Below are 21,298 nucleotides of genomic sequence, written 5' to 3'. Positions count from 1 at the left end.
GCTCTCCCACCACAACCCAAAACAGGTTTCTCTCCTGTTCGAAGTGTGTCCTTTTGTGCGAATGCAGTTCGAGGATACAGAGTTGAAACTGTGGTATTTTTATTTTCTAGACTGTGAACTGTTACCTCATAGACAACAATGGATTTATTCTGGTGTCTGAAGACTACACACAGGTGAGCAAGAAATTCCTACCAGTTGAGAGTAAGGACCTTGGATGTGCTTGAGTCAGGGAATGCAAATTACGGTGTTAAAACTTTGAGACAATGATCTATAGTTAAGAGGTAATAGCAGGAGATTATAAACCCTTATTTCCATCCCTCTAAGAATGTCACAGCCCACTTCTCAGCAGGCCCCAAAGAGTTTTTACCTCCCAGTGGGGGTCTGGGGGGGGGGGGCAGCACAGAGCCCAAGATCTGCTCACTCACTCATAAAATGTTCAGTTTATAGAACTCTATGCCTTAAGGGTAGAGGTGCCTTAAAGAGTTTGGGCAATTTTAAGGAGGTTTCCTCCTTTTGATATTTTATCTTCATATATATATATATATATAACTTATATATACACACAGATATATATATATATATTCCAACATAATTGTTCTTTATGGCTTTCTTTCTGGTTTTTGCTTTTTAAAAATCAGTAATCTGAGTTCAAGGGTTAATTTGACTCTCAACACTGAGGGACAAGGATCCAGAGACAAAGAATGTTCTTCATTTGAGTGAGCCGTGTGCAGTTCAGGGGCAGGAGGGAAAGAGATAGAAACAAACAAACAAACAAGCTATGGGGGTGAGCACAGAAGTCTCCAGCGTATTCAGAAATCAAAATAAGAGTTAAAATTCATGCACTAAAACTTTGTGCATTAAAACTTCTTTTTTTTTTTTGCAATTAGAAGTCAAATTAACATATTCAAAGAATGTACAATACAGGCAGGGATAGCAGTGCCGTGCAATGTACAGGTAAAGGTTCTTGGTGAGACCTCTCTTCCTTAACTAGTTTTGGGAACTTGTGCATATCACCTAACCTGCCTGGGCCTCCTGGCGAGCTCTGTGAAGGGAGAATGGTTGACTACATATGGTTTCTTCTAACTCTAATATTTGAGGATACTGACATTTTATAGTGAAGTCCCATTTAAATTATTTGAAATTCTTTAGTAGTATTTTAAATCATTTGAAATACAATAGACCCATCATTGCTTAATAAATTAATTAATTGTCCTTAAGTATGGCTTCGTAAGGTCAGAGCTTAATGCTCATTAATGTATAAATACAGGCCGGAGGTAGCATGTAGAATTGTGCTTGCTTCTTCTCCATCCATGAGAGTGCTGTGGGAATTTTAAATGCACCTTTGATGGGTGAAAACTCATACTGTTGACACAAACTGCCCACACCCCATCTCCTCAGAGGCTGAACATTATTGGACATTGGCTAGTTAATGGCTATTAGATAAGAGGAATAAGCCCACGAAACAAGGCCCATCTCAGAGGGAGCCAGGAAGCCCATAGGCCTGTGATAATATACCCGTTCTTCTGGGAGGAGAAACAGTGAGATATTCAAGGTATGGCGATGCACAGAAACTAGACTTTTGGTGGTGAGCATGCTTTAGTGTTACAGATACTAAATTATAATGGTGTATTCGAGGGCTGGCCAGCAGCTCCTGAACAATGGATGAACAGATTACTCCCTCACAGTTTCACTGTGAAAGAGAAGGCTAAGGGGTTGCCTGGCTCAAGGGTCCAAGCAGCCTTGATTGCCTGCCTCGTTAGCCTTTTATTGTAACAGCAGTTTGAGATAAAGTTTATCTTTAAGATGCAATCAGTAGGGGGAGTAATCTTGGGAGGACACATGTGTTTGCAGACCCTGGGGGTCTGCACATGCACAGACTTGTTTGGAAAGGTCAAGGAATAATTAGGGGCGCCACCTTCGATACTCCCCTAAGACTCCCCTAAGTCGGAATTCCGATAAACAGGGCAGGTGGCCTTCCACACACTTCCCTTTTCTCGGAATGTCCTCCTTACAACTTTCCAACCAAGTCTCATGCTCCCCAACAGGTATACACCTGAAACTTACATGTTATGAACCAATGTTAGCACAATTTTTTTTTAAAAAACAAGATTCATTGGTGGAGCAAGAACCCAAATTAATAACCAGTGAGGAGGAACTCTGTCCTTCTGCCAGAATCACGAAGGGCCAGGACAGGAGCCTGATCCTGGGGGGATGGAAGGTGTGGGGTGTCTTCCAGTGTGAGTCTTGGACCAGCCAACAACGTGAGCCATGAAATAGTGACAATAGCAAAGCCATGGCCTAACACAGCCGTGGGCAAACTACAGCCCACAGGCCGGATCCGGCCCATTTGAAATGAATAAAACTAAAAAAAAAAAACACCATACCCTTTTATGTACTGATGTTTACTTTGAATTTATATTAGAAAACACAAACACTCCATCCATGTGTTTGTTCCAGCCCTCCGGTCCAGTTTAAGAACCCATTGTGGCCCTCGAGTCAAAAAGTTTGCCCACCCCTGGCCTAACACATGGGCTCTGCTCCCTGCTGGACCTCTCCGGGGAGGAGGCCCACAGCCCTGTCCCAGGAGCCTGCCTCTGCCCGGGCTTGTTGGATGTTTGGTTTCCTACACCCCAATTAGGATAATTCTTCTTCATCTAGGAACCAGTTCCATTGGCACTGGCCCATTTACACACACGTCACACCAATGTCCTCTCACTCCTAGTGGCCTCACAGGCCAGTTTACCAAGTGTCCCTTAGTGAAAAGGCAATGCTCAACATTCAGTCAGAGAAATGTTTCCTATTTCTGTCTCCTCCTCTCTTGACATTTTGGCGAAGTGTATGTAGGCCTTTCTGTCTGAAAACTCCGAGGAGCATGACTGAGGTCACCGAGTTGTGAATGGAATCGGGTTTAAGTTAATACAAAGCCTATGGACCGTATTAATTCAGGCTCCTAGAGTAATGCTCTCCACCCAACCCACATAAGCTATGAATCCTCGGAGTGGCCACAGTAAAGAGAAAGGTTCCCTCCTGGTGGACCCTGGCTGGTGCCAGGGCATTGGCTGGGAAAGGCTGGTCTGCCATACTGCATGCCCCTCCCCTGAGGGACACTGGAGGGATGAGGGCTGCATGAGGACATTGACCCTTTATCCCATCATTCAGAGTTAGCAACTAGATTTTTGAAAGCATCCACCTGGGGTAGGAAGGGCTGCTAGGCCTCAGATGCCCTGAAGACAGCGCCAGGTAGGGGAAGGGTAGGCCATTGGAACCTGACTGCCAAGCTGTCTCCCCAAGGGGCTGACTGTCCTGTTTCATCGACATATGAACTGCCTGTCCACGCACAGAAAGAGGGTTTCTCAGAAAGTGATTTTGAGGAAGGATGCATTCTCAGCTATAGGGAATGTAGAGGGCTGATGATGAAGAGAGCTGCTATATTTCCTAAACAGGTCATCCAGAAATTATAAATAATTCTTTTATTAATGCTTAGGAAGCCCATTCACAGCTTCACAGCCTGTTTCTATCTGTATGAAGTAGTATTTTAATCACAAGGGATTGCGTGCAGATGAATGCTTACTCTATCCAGGGTAGTTGGTGTGTGTATGTGTGTATTGTGTGTAATTCCAGCACTCAGCATGTGCTATGTAATGCAACACTCCCCACCCTGCCCCTGCCATGCATTGAGGACCAGTCACATCTGCTTACTAGTTTGCTCACACCATCTAGTGACTATTAAGACCTTTCCCATTTTTATGTAAAACCCTGAAAACCTGCCTGTTGCTCCTGTCAGCTCCAGGACGAAGACTGTGTCCGTTTTTCTTCTCTGGTGCTTGGGACCATTATTTCTCTACACTTCCTCATGGGTCTTCCTTTCTTCCTCACAGACGGGGGACTTTTTTGGTGAGATCGAGGGAGCTGTGATGAACAAATTGTTAACAATGGGCTCCTTTAAAAGGTAAGATTTTATGGTCCCCTGCGCCCCCCGAGAAAGTTTGCCTAAATAAAATAAAACAAACCAAGGTCAAATAAAGCAAGCCTGGACTTGACCCCGTGGCTGGTTTGCACTTGTGTTCGTGCTCCAGAAGATCTTGCTGAAACCCGATGCCTCTTCGAGAGTGTTAAGAGTCTTAGAAACTCAACTCACAATGGGTTTCCTGTTCACCCAGCCCAGAGTTTATTGGAGGGCAATATTGAAGTTGGAGCCTGCACTGGGACACAAGTATATCAGTCTTAAGCAAGCGATTGGAAAAAGAAAAAGAAAAAGAAGAAAAAAAAGTAGGAAACGTTTTCACCTGGTCAAAAAGGGGTGCATTTTGTCTCCCATTGGCAAGCTTCCCAGGGAAGCTTGCTGGAGATCTGGACCTCAGGGATGGAAGGTGATATTTAGAGACTTGATGATATAATTGTAGGAAATCAAGTGAAAGGTCTCAGCACTTGCTCCCGCTGGAGGTAAGTTTAAATCTGCTGCTAGAAGCAAACCCAGATGGTGCCACATTCTGCTGGCAACATATACTACTCAACTGGGTCCGGAGAGGTCTCAGGGACCCTGAGTAAAGCTTCCTCACAGTCCGTCCTGGGATGGCCAGCCCTGCTCTTGGGGCACCGAAGCCTATGGGAAAAGCCATCACCCCAAGCGATCAGGGTGCCAGGAATGTCCCCCGGAAGTCAAACTGTCTCCCTTCCCTTGGCCTCCCTTGGCCTTCCTTTGGAGGGCTGCTTTCATGGGCATATTTGATGCTGTTGAATATATAATTGGAGGAAATACAAGGATGGGCCTCAACGCACCAGTGGCTGCTGGTGGGGAGGGCAGTCTCCCCATGGATCACTCTCCTGCAGCTGAATGGCCAGGAAGTGTTAGCTCAGGAAATCAGACTTTTAAGGCAGTCAATAGACCATCTGAGCACTGTGCTGAAAGCAAGGAATTCAAAAATGATGACCCAGTTTTTGAGATTCCATAGCTTGTTTGTGCCAGAAGGAGGGAAAAAAGAAATGATACAGAAATTGGCCAAAGTCCAGTCCTTCTGCAATCTCTGACACACTTGCTCCCAGGCCCGCCTGGAGCAGACTGCTCACTCCTGCTCATGCTTTCTTTGGAATTCAAGAACAGGCTTTAAGTTGGGTGCCAGGAGTCGTGGTGCACATGCGTGAAAACTGCTGGGAGCCGGGCTGGGGTTGCTATGGAGTTTCTCTGGATGTCTTAAAGCGTCCCGGGCAGCTCCTGGAGTGTCTGCCGCCCAGGACACGGCTGGTGTTGCTTATCTTTATGTGGGTGTGTACGCTTGTATCGTGTTAGCATGTTTTCAGCTTGGGAGTCGGGGGAGACCAAAGAGGAAGAGTGATCACACACCTGTTTCTCATCTGAAAGCAGATTTTTTTTTCAACTTCTTTAACAAAATCTTTTTCTTTTCCCTCTTGGATATTTCTTTCACACAGCTTGGTGGGAGAAAGAATGGTTATAGAGTGGAATTCTAAATTCCTAGTCTTCTCCTTAATGTGGGTGAAGTGTGGTTGACATGAATCTAGAACATTCTCTTACTATGAGAGAGTCCCTATTGTATTTGAGAAAAGGGGAGGGCTGGGGACTTTTTTTTCCATGTTAACAGCAACCACTATCATCTGGGAGTTAGCTGACAGACCTCCTGAGCCGATTGGACGGGGCCCCTCCCTGGGACCAGGAGAGTTTGGGATTAGGAGTCGATGGAGTGGGTTTGAATCCAGGCTTTGACTAGCTGCATGACTTTAGAACACGTTACCCCTCCAAGCTTTGGTTTCCTTACAGGGAAAATGGAGATGATGATACTAATTACTTCCATGGGTTGCTGTCCGAGTTAGGAAGATGGTAATAAGCTTAAGGTTCTGACACGGTGCCTGGCATATGTCAGGACTCTGTAATTGCTGGCTGCTGCTGCAGCCTTGGTCACTATGGATCTTGGCTCAGCATTGGCCCCAGGTGATGCTTCCTCTGCTTCCACATCTCACAGTAGGCTTCCCACCACACCTGGGATGGGGTCTACAGTGCAGCCCTGCAGTCCTTGAAATCAGACATCCCTTCCCGGCCAACCCTTTCCAGCACGAGGTGCTTAGGCATGGCACAGGTGGACAGCCCTTCATTCGGAGACCTGTGTTTCAGAAGCAACACCTACAGACCAACCTACAGGATGGAGCTGCAAGTAACCGTCAGTGGTCTGGGACAGAGGTCGTTTACATGTTAATCTGATACCCATCCCCACCCCAAACTAGGACACATGGAGTCTGAGTTGCTCTGGCAATGTGTCTGGGCCCAGATAAAGCTCAGGAATAGGTCCCTGAGATGATCTTTGATCTTAGCATCATGATCAGTGCCCGGATAGCACTAAGTTTTTTCTTTGATCTGCTCATGCCTGGTCCTAAACAAATGAGTTCCATGTACAAGAACCCTACAAACCATCTTTTTCAGAGAGAGCGTTCAAAGAGACAAGCACCCTTTCCCTTTACCAACCTCCCATCTGTGACCTCCTCTGGCCCCTATGTGCTGCCTCTCCCTGATGCTTGCCCGTGTGTCAATGGACTCTTCCCTGGAATGTTTGGCCACATACTTGGTGACCTGGTGGCCATTCTACCTAGCAGTGCCATTGGCAGGAAAGGGCACCCACTTCTGTATCTGCAGGGCCCAGTGGAAAGAAGGGAAGCCACCGACTTGAGTGAGCAAATGACCAACTTGAGGAAGTGTGTGCAAACAATCTGGGAGACACAATGGTCACTCTTGGTCATTTAGCTGAGTCTCATCTGTGACTCTGGCCGCCCCCAGCTGGCATATGACATAGCATCCAGGGGCCAAATAATATACCAGGTGCTTCAGCAGTGTGACAATAATGACCACCATGGCGACCTTCCCTGAGCACCTTCCATGCACCAGGCCTGATAGATTTTACCACTTGCAGTCCTTTCCAACAACCCTGTGACAGGACCGGCTGCACAATCAAAGGGACACAGTGCAAAATGACCACGTGGGACCCTTTGTTCCCAAAGTGTCAAGAATTTCAAGACAATGACAGCAGAGCATTGAACCACCACGGGGCCCTTCTAAGCGAGGGTTCTATGCAGTGACACAGGCCAGTGTGCCTGTTTAGCCATCCCTGGGTATAAATATACCCATTTTATAGATGGAAATAATGAGGCTTGGGCAGATTAAGAACTGGCCCTAAGTCTCTGTGTATCAGAGCTGGATTCAAACATTCTGTGGTCTGAGCACGGAGAGAATTTTCTAGCTTCTGTCCTTGTCCTGGTTCTACGGAAAATTAGCGCCTGTAGCTCCCTTGAGCTCCTTTGGGAAGTGGAGAATGGCCAAGGAGGATGCTGTCTCAGCAGTGTCTTATCTGGGCAAGCAGAGCTCCCAGGATGGGGGGCCCGCTGAATGATATGATCCTCCATTTTTCTTCCAGCCGAAGCTGACAAACCATTGACCTAAGCCGTGTTCCCAGGCTTCACGCATTTTCTCATAAGATACCGTGTGCCTGGTCAGCTTTTTGTGTTTCAAACAGAGAGCTTCAAATACTCCTTCCTCCTTATCGCGGAAAGTAAGTGAACTCCCTGAGTGGTGACTCATTTAGGGCTTTCATTTGAGCTGTTCTGCGTTTTCACACGTGTTCATGTCTAGCGCGTGCCTTACGTTTATGTTTCTCAGAATCCACACTCTGTGGTTCCCTTCATGTCGTCGGCAGTGACATCTCCCCTCTGACAATTACTGGGGTAAAACCTAGTTATCTTGTTTCAAAATATTTTTATTGTAATTCATTTATCCCTCCGCGTTTCCTTGCCCCCAGTGATGCAAATTCAATGTGAGATATGCAGGGAAAAGTGGGGAAATGGACACAGCCAGTCGCAGGAGAGTATCCAAGGCTCCTGACAGGGCCTCGGTGATACCTGGACTTGAAATAAGACTCGGGTTGAGCACCAGAATCACCACCATCTGGCCTAGAACAGATTCCTCAGTCTCTTTGAGCCTCTGGTTTTTTGTCATATGGACGTGGGGGAGGGTGGTTTGTCAAACAAAACAAGACGTGAAAATGCCGTGCAAATTAGAAAGCTTTGCAAACAGGAGGTAAGATCAGCTCCTGGATAAGAGCTCCCAAAATCTGAGATCTTTTCTCTGTCTTTATTTTAGTCACTAATGACCCCCCAAAGGTGGTTACTGCACAACAGTTACCTCCACAGCACAGCATTCAGGGTGGGCGTATGGCCCTGGCCTCTGCCAAGCTCTTCTAGAAGGTTTTCAAACACACCTATGCCGGGCTGCACCCAGGAAATTCATGATCAGTTCAGGGGATGAAGCCCAGGTGTCCATGTTTTTTAAAAGCACCCACGTGACTCCCAGCTGCAGGCATGGTCAAGAAATACTAAGTTGAAGATCCCTGGTTATTAGTCTAGGGCCGTGGTCGGCAAACTGCGGCTTGAGAGCCACATGTGGCTCTTTGACCCCTTGAGTGTGGCTCTTCCTAAGCCTTAGGAGTACCCTAATTAAGTTAATAACAATGTACCTACCTATATAGCTTAAGTTTAAAAAATTTGGCTCTCAAAAGTAATTTCAATCGTTGTACTGTTGATATTTGGGCCTGTTGACTAATGAGTTTGCAGACCACTGGTCCAGGGTCTAGACTCCCTATATAAGATCGAGATTCCTGTGTTTTGCCAATTTTGCCAGTCTTTAATAGAAAACATTTTTAAAGTTTCTCTCTCTCCTCTACCTCTTAGAGCAGTGGTTCTCAACCTTGGCTGCACATTAGAATCACCTGGGACTCTTTCTTTATTATGGGGTGGGGCCACAACATTAGTAACAAAGAAACAGAATTTCCAGAGGATGAGGCCCAGAAATCAGGATTTTAAAAAGATTCCCAGGTGATTCTAATGTGCAGCCAAGGTTGAGAACCACTGGTCTAGAGGCTGCCCACTTCAGAGCTGCTTGAATTTGGGCAACTTTAACTCACTACATTTGAGCGTTCTCTGTAGCAACATGGAACTGAAATGTAATAATGCATGCATTTAACAAACATTCTTGTGGTTTCTGCCAAGGGGTCTTCCCTTGTTCTTTGTGTATCTAATTAAGCTTGAGGAAGGAAAGGCCAATTGGGCACACCTGGCCCTTGGCTTATGGAGAAACGAACTGCTTGCTTAATACTTTGTTTTTGCCTTGGGTTCCTATCTCTCTTGGCTGTGTCTTTTCTGTTCTGTTTTATTTTATTTTGTTTGTTTTATGTCCTTGGTGCAACATGCCTAGGCGTTCACCCTCATGAGACCATTCATACATTCCCTGTGGGGCACGGGGGCTGTCCTCCTCACCTTGTCCTCCTCACGTTCATTAATGGAGTTGACTTGTGTAGAATCCCCCGGGTGGCTCCTTCTGCTATTTCAGTTGCCTTTCCAGAAAGATGACCCATCAAGTAGAATTCAAAGCTTGGACCATGTCTACCCTGTGTCTGTATGATGGAGCTGCCCCAGCTCAGCGACAGGCGGTGACTTGGGAGCTTTCCCTGTCCTTGGTAATTACATTGCAATTCAGCAAATGCCCTGGCCTTGGAGTCTAGAGAGTGCGAAAAGAGCAGTCTGTTATGTTTGGACGTCTGCTTTCCTTTAATGCCGACTGCCCTGCTGATGTCTGATACTCAACAACTCATGTAATGAATGTAATGGCTTCTTGGCTTCCTGTTGACCTGACTGTGGCCACAGAAGTATGCTTTGTCAAAGGTGGTGTCGAAGGGACAAGAAGACAGATTGGCTTGGACAACTGTGTTTCTGGGCCAAGCCTTCTGGAGTGCAGAGACTGAGATTTCCACGCACCGCTCTTTAACATCCTAACGCTGCTGCTTGAGGATGCCTGATTACAGCAAAACAATAGCTGCCCTCATCTTCCTCAGAATGACAGCATGTCTGATGCATTGAATACTATCTACAGCAGTGGTTCTCAACCTTGGCTGCACATTAGAATCACCTGGGAATCTTTTTAAAATCCTGATTTTTGGGCCCCATTCTCCAGAAATTGTTTCTTTGTTATGGGGTGGGGCCACAACATTAGTAACAAAGAAACAGAATTTCCGGAGGATGAGGCCCTGAAATCAGGATTTTAAAAAGATTCCCAGGTGATTCTAATGTGCAGCCAAGGCTGAGAACCACTGATCTACAGGCAAGCCATTATTCCAGCATTTCCAAGCATTGCCTCAATTAATCCCGCAACAATTCCATGAAATAACTGCTACCATTATATACACCTGACAAAAGAGGACCTGGAAGTAGAGGCTCCAAGCATTTTAGTAACTTGTCCAAGTTCATGCACAGCAGTGAGGGTGGGAGGTGGAGTTTGAACTCGTGTCTCTTGGATTCCAGATTCTCTAAACCATAGTTGGTTCATCACTACTTATCCTTCCCATCGCTGGAGCAGACTAAGTATTTTCTGCAGCGATAGTTATTCACTTCAGGCTTGTTTGGCTTCAGGAGATAGTGAAAGAAAGTTTCTCATCCAAACGTGGAGTCCAGTGGATCAATTAGTAGCTGGTTCTACTAGAAATGATAGGAAATTACAAAATACCAAGGAGTTAAAGAACATAGGAGTCTTTTCCTCTTTTATGTGAAGATAGTCTGAAAATATTAGTTTGGGGGCTTCATGTAGTCATCATGGATGAATGAGTACATCTTTTCTTCTCTACTGTCCTCCAAGTTGGCTTTTAATTTGAAGATTACTTCATGGTCCAAGATAGCTGCTGAGATCCAGCCATCACATCTGCACTCTCAGTTGGCAGAAGGAGGATTTAGGGAGGTCCAAAAGGCCAAGTAAAATTCATTATTAAAATTTATTTTAATATATTTTGTTTATTAATTAAAGTTGTATTTATTAAAATATTTACTCCCATACAATACATCTGCTTGATCTCATGACCTCACCTAGCTACACAGGAACCTGGAAAATGTGCATATTGAAAAGTCAGAGTTCAGCTTGACAGAGAAGTGAATGGATATTGGCAAACTATGATAATCTCTGCCACAGCCAGCCTGCCCCAATTTGCTCCAGACCACACAAGTCCTTTAAAATATTGCATCCGGCCTCCTGTGATATCCACTCTGAAAATCTTCCAGAGTTGAGGCTGTGTTCACAACTTCTAGTTACCCCCACACCCCACATGCCCATCATAGTCCTGAACACAAATGGTCATAGCCACCATCTTAGCTCTTCTGTCCATGATGCTTGATCCCAGACAATGAAAGCAGAATCACTCAATAACACCTATTGGGTTTTATTCATGGTATTAATGGCAACACCAACACTCCTAGGTACTGATGTACTGAACCTCAGGTATGAGTAACACACTGTGCTAAGTGCAGCACAGGCATTACTGTAGCATAGTTGCTGTGAAATGTAGACATGGCTTCATGAACTTGGCAGAGCCCAAAGTAGCTCCCCCAGCATCCAAGTTTATAGCCTCAAATGGGCTTTGCATTAACTCATTCCCCAAGCACAATTCAGCTGTTTCCTTCTATTTCTTACTCAAACAAAGAAGCAAAAGAAATTTAATCTTTTCTTTGTGGGATTAATCATGATTCCATTTTCCCCTTCTCTTTAACAAGCCAAGCTAATTTTCATGGAAGAGGCAGGTGAATGGGCAAATGAGCTGCTGGCTGGGTGCACCTCCAGGCCTCCATGCATGTTATCCTTTGACCCAGAATTCTGGAGGCTTCGTGGGCTCTCTGGGGCCACGTTATTTCAGAGGACACTCTGGTCTTGGCTCTGGGGGACTCGCATTTGTTTATCAAGTCACTGCTGCCCTCAAGGGTGATTAGAGGTCCTCCCCTGAGGTCTTTAGGTGGCACCTATCTAGTTGGTGAGTGAAGCATGTACCTGTATTAGTCTGCTAGGGCTGCCAAAATGAAATATCAGGTGGCCTATTTATTTTCTCACAGTTCCAGAGGCTGGAAGTCCAATATTAATGTGTCATCAGGTCTGGTTTCTCCTGAGGCCTCGGTCCTGGACAAGATGATCTTTATATCCAAATTTCCTCTTCTTAGAACAGTGATTCTCAACCTTAGCTGCACATTAGAATCACCTGGGAATCTTTTTAAAATCCTGATTTCTGGGCCTAATCCTCTGGAAATTGTTTCTTTGTTACTAATGTTGTGGCCCCACCCCATAACAAAAAAACAGAATCTCCGGAGGATGAGGCCCAGAAATCAGGATTTTAAAAAGATTCCCAGGTGATTCTAATGCGCAGCCAAGGTTGTGAACCACTGTCTTAGAAGGACTCCAGTCAAATCAGAATAGAATCTACCCCAAGGGCCTCCTTTTAATGTAATCACATCTCTTAAGACCTTGTCTCCAATGCAGCCTCATTCTCAGGTACTGGGGGTTAGAACTTCAACTTATACTTTCCGAGGGACACAGGTCAGCTCATAACACACCCCTAACTATGTCCAGACTGGTGCATGGCCATGGGAGGAGTTGCCGGCTTGTATGAGTTCCAGTTCCTGCCTGTAAGAGGAGGAAAAAGAAACCCAGGAGAAATAATTAGCAAGTGGGTGCCTCCCATTCTAAAAGTTATAGCTGTCAACCCTGGCTGTATATTGGAACTTTTTGGGAAGTCTGAAAAACAAACAAACAAACAAAAAATTGATACCAGATCCCTAACCCTGACCAATGAAATCTTGGGGGAAAGGGTGGTGCCTGGGCATCAGCATGTATATACTTTTTTTTTTTTTTTTACCTTTTCCAGGTGATTCTAAAGGGAGGCAGGGTTGAGAGTTGCTATTGTAAACAAATGGCAACCAGTATGTTCACAAGTGGCCTTGGAAATTGGGAGTAAGTGGACATCCCATTTGCTAGACACTTCGGCTGAGACCTGTTCACATGAGACCCTTAGGTTATCCCAGTGGTCGGCAAACTGCGGCTCGAGAGCCACATGCGGCTCTTTGGCCCCTTGAGTGTGGCTCTTCCTAAGCCTTAGGAGTACCCTAATTAAGTTAATAACAATGTACCTACCTATATAGTTGAAGTTTAAAAAATTTTGGCTCTCAAAAGAAATTTCAATCATTGTACTGTTGATATTTGGCTCTGTTGACTAATGAGTTTGCCAACCACTGGGATATCCTGTGAGGATCCTTGCTTGAGAAGCAGTTTAAATGCTCAACTTTAAAGAAGGAGAGACCTACAGCGAAATCCCAGCCGCCCCACTTAGCAGTGCTGTAATAACCTTGGAGCGGTGACCTCATCTCCTGATCCTTGAGTCCTCGCCTGTGAAACATAACCGTGCCCCTGACATCAGAGCGAATGCAGAAAGTAATTGCTCGTATCTTCGTGTTGCTGCTTTTATTACCTGAGTGAGACGCTGACGTGATCAGTATCTGCAACTTTTTTTTAATATTATCAGCACCTGCCAATGAAAAACACGTGGTGCTGATAGACCCTCTGCTTAATCTGTAGAACGAGTGAGGCTTTTCTCAGGGCCCCCCTCTCAGGCTTCTGCACTGGACCCTGAGTGACCCCAGCACCCTGAGCGTGGGCACCTGGCCATGCAGCCACGTGATGCTAATTCTCTGCTAATGACAGGTGCTCACACCAGATTTGTTTTAGTGATTTCCAGTCTCAGCGTTCACGGCAGCGGGGCTGGCTGTGCACACTCAGCACCTCTGCTGTTGGCCGTGCTCTGCTGGTCCTCAAGGACAGGGCGTGCTCTGAGGACGTGGTGACCGCTGCCAGGAGGGGAGCAGGCAGAGCACCTGTTTGGCCCTCGAATCACAAGACTGGGCTTCCCACTCCCCTGGCTTTCAGAGAGGTCAAGAGCAAGAAGGCTTCCGTGGCCCCAGCCCCTTTCTGTTCCTGCTCCATGCCCACCACTGGTAAGTCGAAAGCAGCCCCAGAGAACGCATTTCACAGCTCGACAAAGAATACGTCGTTTCACACGCTACCCCAGTGAGTCACTTTGCTTCTCGTAACTTTAGATTCCGAATGGCTGAAAGTCGCCCCACGGCGGGTCTCTGTGTCAAATGCCTCCCTGTCCTGCTTTTAGGGCTGTATTTGCAAACATTAAGCTAATTCCAGATTGGTGTTTAGGTAACCAGTTAGCCAAAGTGAGCTAACCCCCTGAGTCATTACAGGTAAAGTACCTGGCCTCCTGGGCACATAGTAGATGTTTCATAAATGCCAGTTCTACAGTTGCTAACAAGCCTAAAGTAGCTGAGCATGAGCCTTTGCAACTCGACCGTCTAGTTCCTAGAAGAAATATTTTTCTTGGTCGTGGTGTTTGTCTAGTGGGAAAAGAGCAGAATCAGCAAAGGAGTTGAAAACAAGTCGTAAGGCCGTGGGCCGTCGCCTGAGGCTCACCTGGTGCCCGAGCATTGGGTGCCCAGGCTGTTTGCCTGGCTTTGAGTTTCTTCTTCACAGACCGTATCTGCCTTCCGTCACAGTTTCAAAGCAACCCGGCTGGGAGCCCAGCGATGCTGGTGATAAGGTCTGGGGCTGCAGGCCGCGGTTGAAGGGGCTGCCGGTGATGTCATGGGGATTCAGGCATGTTATCTGTCTGAGGATAAACTCCCCTGCTGAGGGCAGCAAAGCAGCACCACGCTTGGGCTGGGCCCAGTGCTCTGGGCTTATTTTAGAGCCAAATGAAAGCAAGCAATTATCATGTTCTTTAACTATAATCAGCCGAACAGGATACAGGTAGCCACAAAATGGAGTCATTTAAAACTAACAGAATCACTTCAAAAAGGGTAATAATCTGGAAGTCTCTCTTTCTGTAACATCTAGTTAAAGCTGGCTAAGTGTGGAGAAGGCAGGGGAGGCTGGTTTTGTGACCTCCTGGATGGCCACGGGATCCGGGGTCCGGGATCCGGAGAGCTGCCTGGAGAAATGAAAGGCGGGAACCCTGGCCGGGAGGCTGCCCCAGAGCAATTGCCTTTGGCCCCGACATGTAAACTATGGCCTTTGAAAGTGATCCCGGGAGAACCCTGAGCTTCCTGCCATCTGCCTGTCAGGGCGGTTGCCAAGGCAAGGGCTCTCCCCGGCAGGCCAGCTGGTCCGGCCTGGCCCAGTGACCCCACCACAGTCCCTCAGCTGGGGTTTGAAAGTTGACTCTGGACATTGGTAAGGAGACCTTATCTTGGGCAGCACTTCATGTGACATTCCAGAGACTCTGGGATGGGGCACAGGACTGAATTCCAAGCATTTCCTGGAACCTGTCAGAGCCTGCTGCTGAGCAGAGCGAGGTGGGTATAGCTGGGCCCCCATCTGATTCTGGCCCTGCCACAGGTGAGGTAGGTGAACCCCGGCAAGTGGCTAGGCTGGCTGAGGTTTGGCTTGCATCTCTGAGAAATGGGCTGGTTAGGAATCTATTTTGCAGGGTTTAGAAGAGTACCTCGCTCGTGGTGGCTCAAAAGAGGCTCAAAAGATACTGGCTGTTGTTCTCCTAACCCTCAGCTAAGAGGCTCAGGAGCAGAAGTTCCTGTGTCACCTCTTGATGACCCCACACAGCTTCTTGGGTTGCCTGGCACTGCAGTGACGTGTGAATTTTATACCCTGTCATGAGGAGGCCTGTCCATCCTCCCACCAGCTGGAAAAAGCCTGAGTCAATTCCCATCGCTTTAAACACCAGCCCCAGTAATTAATAATGGCAGTGAACACCATGCAAGTATATCACAGCAGCCCTGTCCTCTCCCGGACGATTCCTCTGTATTGTGCACTGTGCTAATTGCAGTGCATGTAACCTCAGTGAATCACCGTGACCACCCTGAAAGGTAGCCGTGATTCTCAGCCTTTACAGATGAGGAAACTGAGGCACCAGAAAGGTAAAAAAAAAAGATCACACACACACACAAAACGTTGTAATAAGTAGATGAGTTAGGATTTGAACTCTGGTGTCACTGACTTCAAAGCTGGCATTTTAACAATTAGGTCACAGTGCTGTCACTTGGGACTTTGAGAATCAGAAGGTGTCTACTCCATCTAAAGGAGTTTTAAGAGCCCAAATGCTAACAAAGAAAAAAAAAAATAGGCTTTCTGTCATAAGGATCGTAACAGGCTAGGTCACCACATTTCAGTATACTTCCTCGTGCCTGATCATTTAAATCCTGGAATATCTCCGCGAGTCATTTTATAAGAGAAAATAAAGCCCCAGAAGAGGGTAAGCAACCTGCTCAAGATCCCGCCCCAGATAAATGGCAGAAGCAACCCCTGAAACCAAGGCCCAGGCCCTCACACGCTCCACTCAACCTCTGCTGCCTCTCACCCCAGCTCCGGCCCAAGTCTCCACCGTACAGGGTTGGGCCAAGGAGAAGGATGAAACCAACGGTAATTCTTGCGAAATCCTGTAGAAAGCCCGGGGGCGAGTTTGCCAACTGTAGCACGGTGGGCCAGGCAGGGACCCATTAGGGTTGTCCACTGTGGTCCACAGTCGATTCTGTGGCTGGGGCACCCTCAGGGCTGCTGGTGATGGCTGTGAGAAGTTTGGGGACTTCCCCAAGCCAGGGAGTTGCCTGGTCGCTCACTGTCAGCACAGCACTGAGTATGCTCCGTGGAAAGCATTGCATTATTTTGGAAGGAGGTTCCTGTGGGGCGAATTCCTTGCAGTCATGTAGACATTCACATAGCATTGCGGTGCTAACGTGTCTCAGGCAGCTGCTGTGTAACCCAGGCTGGACTTTAACTGTCTCTCCTGTGGGGTGCCTGGCATGGGGGAGGGGGCTTGTGGGGAGGATGGGCTGCACGTCTCCTTGGGGAGAGGGTGTTTGCTCCATCTAATAGCAGTTAACTTGCTACTAGAAACCGTCATTATCCTGTACTTGGTAGAATTGTTGGTGGGAAATTAAAACATCTGGAACAATAGTAAAGTAGAACTTCTGAGTATAGGTCATAATTGGGACAAAAGCTATGCTTTTATCATCAATGGAGAAAAAAAATGTCTACTTATGTCATAAACAGCACTGATTTCAAAAGTAAGAATATACTCACTGTTATGGAGGTGGTAGGGGGTGGGAATTACAACCAATGGGCCAGATGGTTTCCAACACATTGTCAAAGTGCTGGGCTGGTGTTGGTCCAGACATGTCCCCTAGTGACTGAGAGCGACAGAGGATCCCAATGTTCCGTAATCCAAGCTGGCCCTTCCAAGCTCCACTCCACCTTGGAGACATGGCCAAAGGGGATTCAGTCCGGGGCTCAGAATGCAGTTCAGAGCAGCCTATTTCCTGGGGGGTATCCTGGTTTACACACAGCACCCTTGACAAACCAGAGTGTCCCATCAGTGTGGGGGGTTCTCCTATCCCCTCACCACCCCAATACCTTTATTCCCTGTGTTCTTCAATTTCCAAGTGTCACAGACCAAAATGAGTTTGTCCACCCAGCACTAGGAGGGGCAAACACTAACCACTGAGAATTGCAGTGGAGAAAGATGGACGGTTTTATTGTGAATGGCGCCACCCAGGAAAACGGAAGCACCAACTCCAGGGTTCAGAGTGGGTTTTCAAGGGTATGAGGGCAAGTTTTAATTGGCGGACCTTGGAGCTTGGCCACTTCTAGTGAGGGGCATCAGTAGGGGACGTTCCTAGACAACAGACCCTCTGCTTCTGAAGGAGTTCTGGGTTCAAGTTGTGGTTACTAGTATGTCCTGGCCCTTTGGTTTCTTGGGAGATGGGGTCGGGGGGTGGGGGTGGGGCTTTGGTTCCAGTGCAGCTGGAGGCCAAAGTTCTCTCCTCTATGCTTGCTTCAGCTGCATGATGTGCTTTTTTGGTCTGTTGTCTCTGAAAAGCAACTCAGCATCTCATTAAATAGGAGAGGAGCATTTTGAGTTGGTTCTGTGGTTATGCAAGAGCAACATGCCTGTGTCTCCAGTCCTGGAAGTTGCCATGTTTCTGGTGTGAGGGCTGAAAAACTATAACTTTCCTCCACCTGCTAAGTTCTTCTGGCTGGGCTAATGATTAAATGAACAGAAGCAGATTCACAGGAGAAACTGTCCAAAGTGTATTATGCGCATGTATATTCGGGGGTCTATAAGAATGTGACCCAAAGCTCATTGGACGGTTGAGGTTTATGTGCCATTCTCGACAGTGAAGAAGGGGGCGGGGGGGGGGGGGGTCTGTGAATTCCCAGGGGAGGTGGGTAATTGACAGGAAGATGAGAAAGAGAGGACACAGGGCAAACGAATCCCTGCTAGGCAACCCAGACACAAGGGGACAGAGGCTGCTGCCCAGATCCTTCCCGTCTGTTACTCAGTGCACACAGGCTGAGGTGAGAATGCCGATGCCCTTCCCGAAGCTGACCTTTCCATCTGAATTCCCTTGGGCAGGAAGAAGGTGGGTCAGAGGTTCTTTCTGAGTCTTTTGTTTCTTAAGAAACATCTTAAAATCAATATCCCCAAAGGCACAGTGTGGGTGGCACAACCCGGGTCCCCTTCGCCGTCCTGTTGTCCTGGCTAGGCCTGCACTGATTGGCATTCGTCACTGCTACCCTGATGTAGTGTGAGTGACAGTTCACCTTGCCGAGCACAGCATCTGTGGTTTCTGTGCTTTCCCACTTCCTGAAGCTCCTTTCCATTCTCTCCTGCAGAATCACCCTCTATGACTACCAGGCCATGTGCAGGGCCAACAAGGAGAGCAGCGACGCCGCCCGGGGCCTCCTGGATGTAAGTACAGCCAGTCACCCAGCAAGCAGCTGCACCGGCTGCCTCCCTCCCAGCAGACCTTTTCCGTTGGGGTAATCAAGCTATCTTTTCCAAACCAGCAATGTGTGAAAGTATTTGCTGGTTTTACTGGTTGAGCAAAGACACTTATGTTTAAAGCCAAATTTAGTGATTATATGAATGACAAACACATCTAAAGTCTTTGATGTCTGCAGCAGTCCCCTTTTGATGGGTAGGAAAAGGGAGAAGTTTTGAGGATCTTCTTATTATGATATAAAAGAGAATTTAGTTTGGTTCAACAGAAATCTTCCTTTTGGTTTGTAATAGAGCTGTTAGCCTATGAACAAATTCACTTTTTTTCCCTTTTAATCCTCACCAGAGGACATTTTTTTTCCATTGATTTTTAGAGAGAGTAGAAGGGAGGGAGAGAGAGAGAGAGAAAAACATCGATGTGGGAGAGACACATGGATCAGTTGCCTCCCACAGGCACCCCAACTGTGGGGGGTAGGGGTGGGGATCAAACCCAGGTAAGTGCCCTTGACTGGGAATTGAACTATAGACTGATACTCTGACCACTGAGCCACTATAGCCAGGTCCAAATTCACATTTTGATAATAGATCCTCACCCCTAATCATGCTGCCACTGACCTTCAACATCATTTCCATGGCTGATGTCACAGTTGAGGATCAATCAACATAGCTATTGTAGCATTAGAACATGGCTTTCTGACTGCCGGAAATTAACTGCTATGATTTGCTCCCAGTTGTTTTTTGTTTGTTTGTTTTTTTAATCCTCACCAGAGAATATGTTTTTATTGACTTTAGAGAAGGCGGGGGGGGGGGGGGGAGAGGAACATCAATGTGAGGAATATCGATCAGTTGTTTCCCATACACACTCCCACCAGAGATCAAACTCTAAACGCCAGCATGTGTTCTGACCAGGAATCAAACCCATGACCTTTTGGTACACAGGACGATACTCTAACCAACTGAGCCACTCAGGCCAGGGCTACTCCCAGTTTTAAAATATAATTTATAATGTGCAAGCAATGTAAGTTTGGCCACCAATAAGTTGAAAACACACATACAAAAAAACCCCAACACCCAGATATAGATACTTCAATATAGTCTAGCATATGTATATAAACATAACCCTTGTATGTTATTATTTTGTAAATTCCAAAAATTAACCTAAAATTTGGTTTGAAGCACAAAATTTAAGAGTCATTTTGGTTTTAAAATATAAATACACACCTTCTCATTTGCAGATGTACAATCTTGCCCGGGGATTATTTAAAAACTAAATATTTAACATGGTTCTCATACACTGAGGGAGCAGGAAATGATTCGAAGCTAGAGAATTTTCGAGAGGCCACTAGGAGCTAAAATTTGGACATTTTGAAAACACTGCTTTTCAGTGAGAATCAACCTTTCTTTCCAAACTCAACTTCCCTAACCTTAGCACGGCTATTTCCAGACTTAGAAAGTTCTCAAGATATGTTTTCATCATTAGGCTTAAAAGCTCAATGGCTTTAGTCTTCTGAATGATAATGTGCATTTAAATGTTTTAATCCCGTATTTACATAATCCATCCCCTTCCCCTTATATTTAGCCAGTGTCTGGCAGGAAATGCTCAAGTGTTCCTCCCCCTGGCCTCAGGGTGAGCTGCCCCTGCCCCTCCCCTCCTCCAAAGCCTCCTTAATCCTTTTCTTCCTTCTCTCCTCCTGGACCACACTACCATAACCACTGAAAGGTCGCTATCCATCCCAGCAGGTACAAAGACAGAACTGTCCCATGGTCAGGTAACCTGGGTCTTTTGAAAGAAAGATGATTATTTTTTTGAGCCTGAAGAATTGTAATGGCAAATCCCCAGGACTACAGGGTTGCATTTGGTTTTAGGAAATAGTTAATAGTTCTTATCCTTACCTGACCCTTATCCTGAGGGCCCTGCGATTCAGGAAATGACAGTGAGACACTGTCAAATCAGAGCAAGTGATGCTGTCTGAAACCGGAGTGGGCTCCCAGCAACCCCAGTAGGTTGTTGTTGTTCTGTTTATTTCCTGGTTGGTTTGAAATATGGAAGTTTCAAGAATGGTTTGAGGTATATAAATTGGTTCTTGTTTTATGTAAAACCAGATAATCCCCCCATTCCTAGTTCTAGTCTTTATCATCAAAATGCTCAGAAGGGAGGATTAAGTAGACCTCACTTAGGAAAGTGGGATTTGGAATTTCAATTCGCTGATATCTAAATGCAACCACAAAGGATTCTGAGATTTTTCCGGACCTGCCATCTGGAGCCCAGGCTTTGCCAGTGTCTTTGCCTGTCTTTCAAATCTGCCCACCACTCACATATCTGACATACCTGGGTACAAAGAACTGACTGACGGGGAGACGTGGTACTTTCCAGAATCCAGGAAATTGAATTATCCACATAGGAAATTTCACAGAGTAAACAACCCAACTGCTTTTTTTAATTAAAATATTCTGAAATAAAGATTAGGCTGTCAATGCCTTCTTTTATAGAGGGAAGGGGATTTTCTGCAAGGATAAAATCACATGTTTATATGGTTATCTTTTTTTTCAAGTCCAAATATGTAAGTGTGAGAAAAGGCAGCTTAAATCCTACATAAATCATGGGCAGCATTAAAGTCAACTATATGCAATTTTTCCTTGTTTCC

At 46.3% G+C, this 21,298-nt stretch overlaps 1 protein-coding gene across 2 annotated transcripts in view; it reads left to right on the top strand.

The window, feature by feature from the left end:
- Positions 1–21,298, top strand: part of CACNA2D3 (calcium voltage-gated channel auxiliary subunit alpha2delta 3) — an 809,032-nt gene that overhangs the window by 720,132 nt on the left and 67,602 nt on the right. For both annotated transcript variants that reach the window (XR_004971472.1, XM_036331880.1), the window contains 3 exons: positions 111–173; positions 3,879–3,949; positions 18,548–18,623. Coding sequence is in view for 1 of the 2 variants with exons in the window: in XM_036331880.1 (XP_036187773.1) it covers positions 111–173; positions 3,879–3,949; positions 18,548–18,623 (210 nt within the window). In the remaining variant the exon portion in view is untranslated. The remainder of the gene's footprint in view (positions 1–110; positions 174–3,878; positions 3,950–18,547; positions 18,624–21,298) is intronic.

This window comes from Myotis myotis, unplaced genomic scaffold, assembly GCF_014108235.1.
Source record: "Myotis myotis isolate mMyoMyo1 unplaced genomic scaffold, mMyoMyo1.p scaffold_m19_p_13, whole genome shotgun sequence".
Lineage (NCBI taxonomy): Eukaryota > Metazoa > Chordata > Mammalia > Chiroptera > Vespertilionidae > Myotis > Myotis myotis.
Note: the sequence above shows the minus strand (reverse complement) of the source record. Positions and strands in the feature narration are given on the sequence as shown.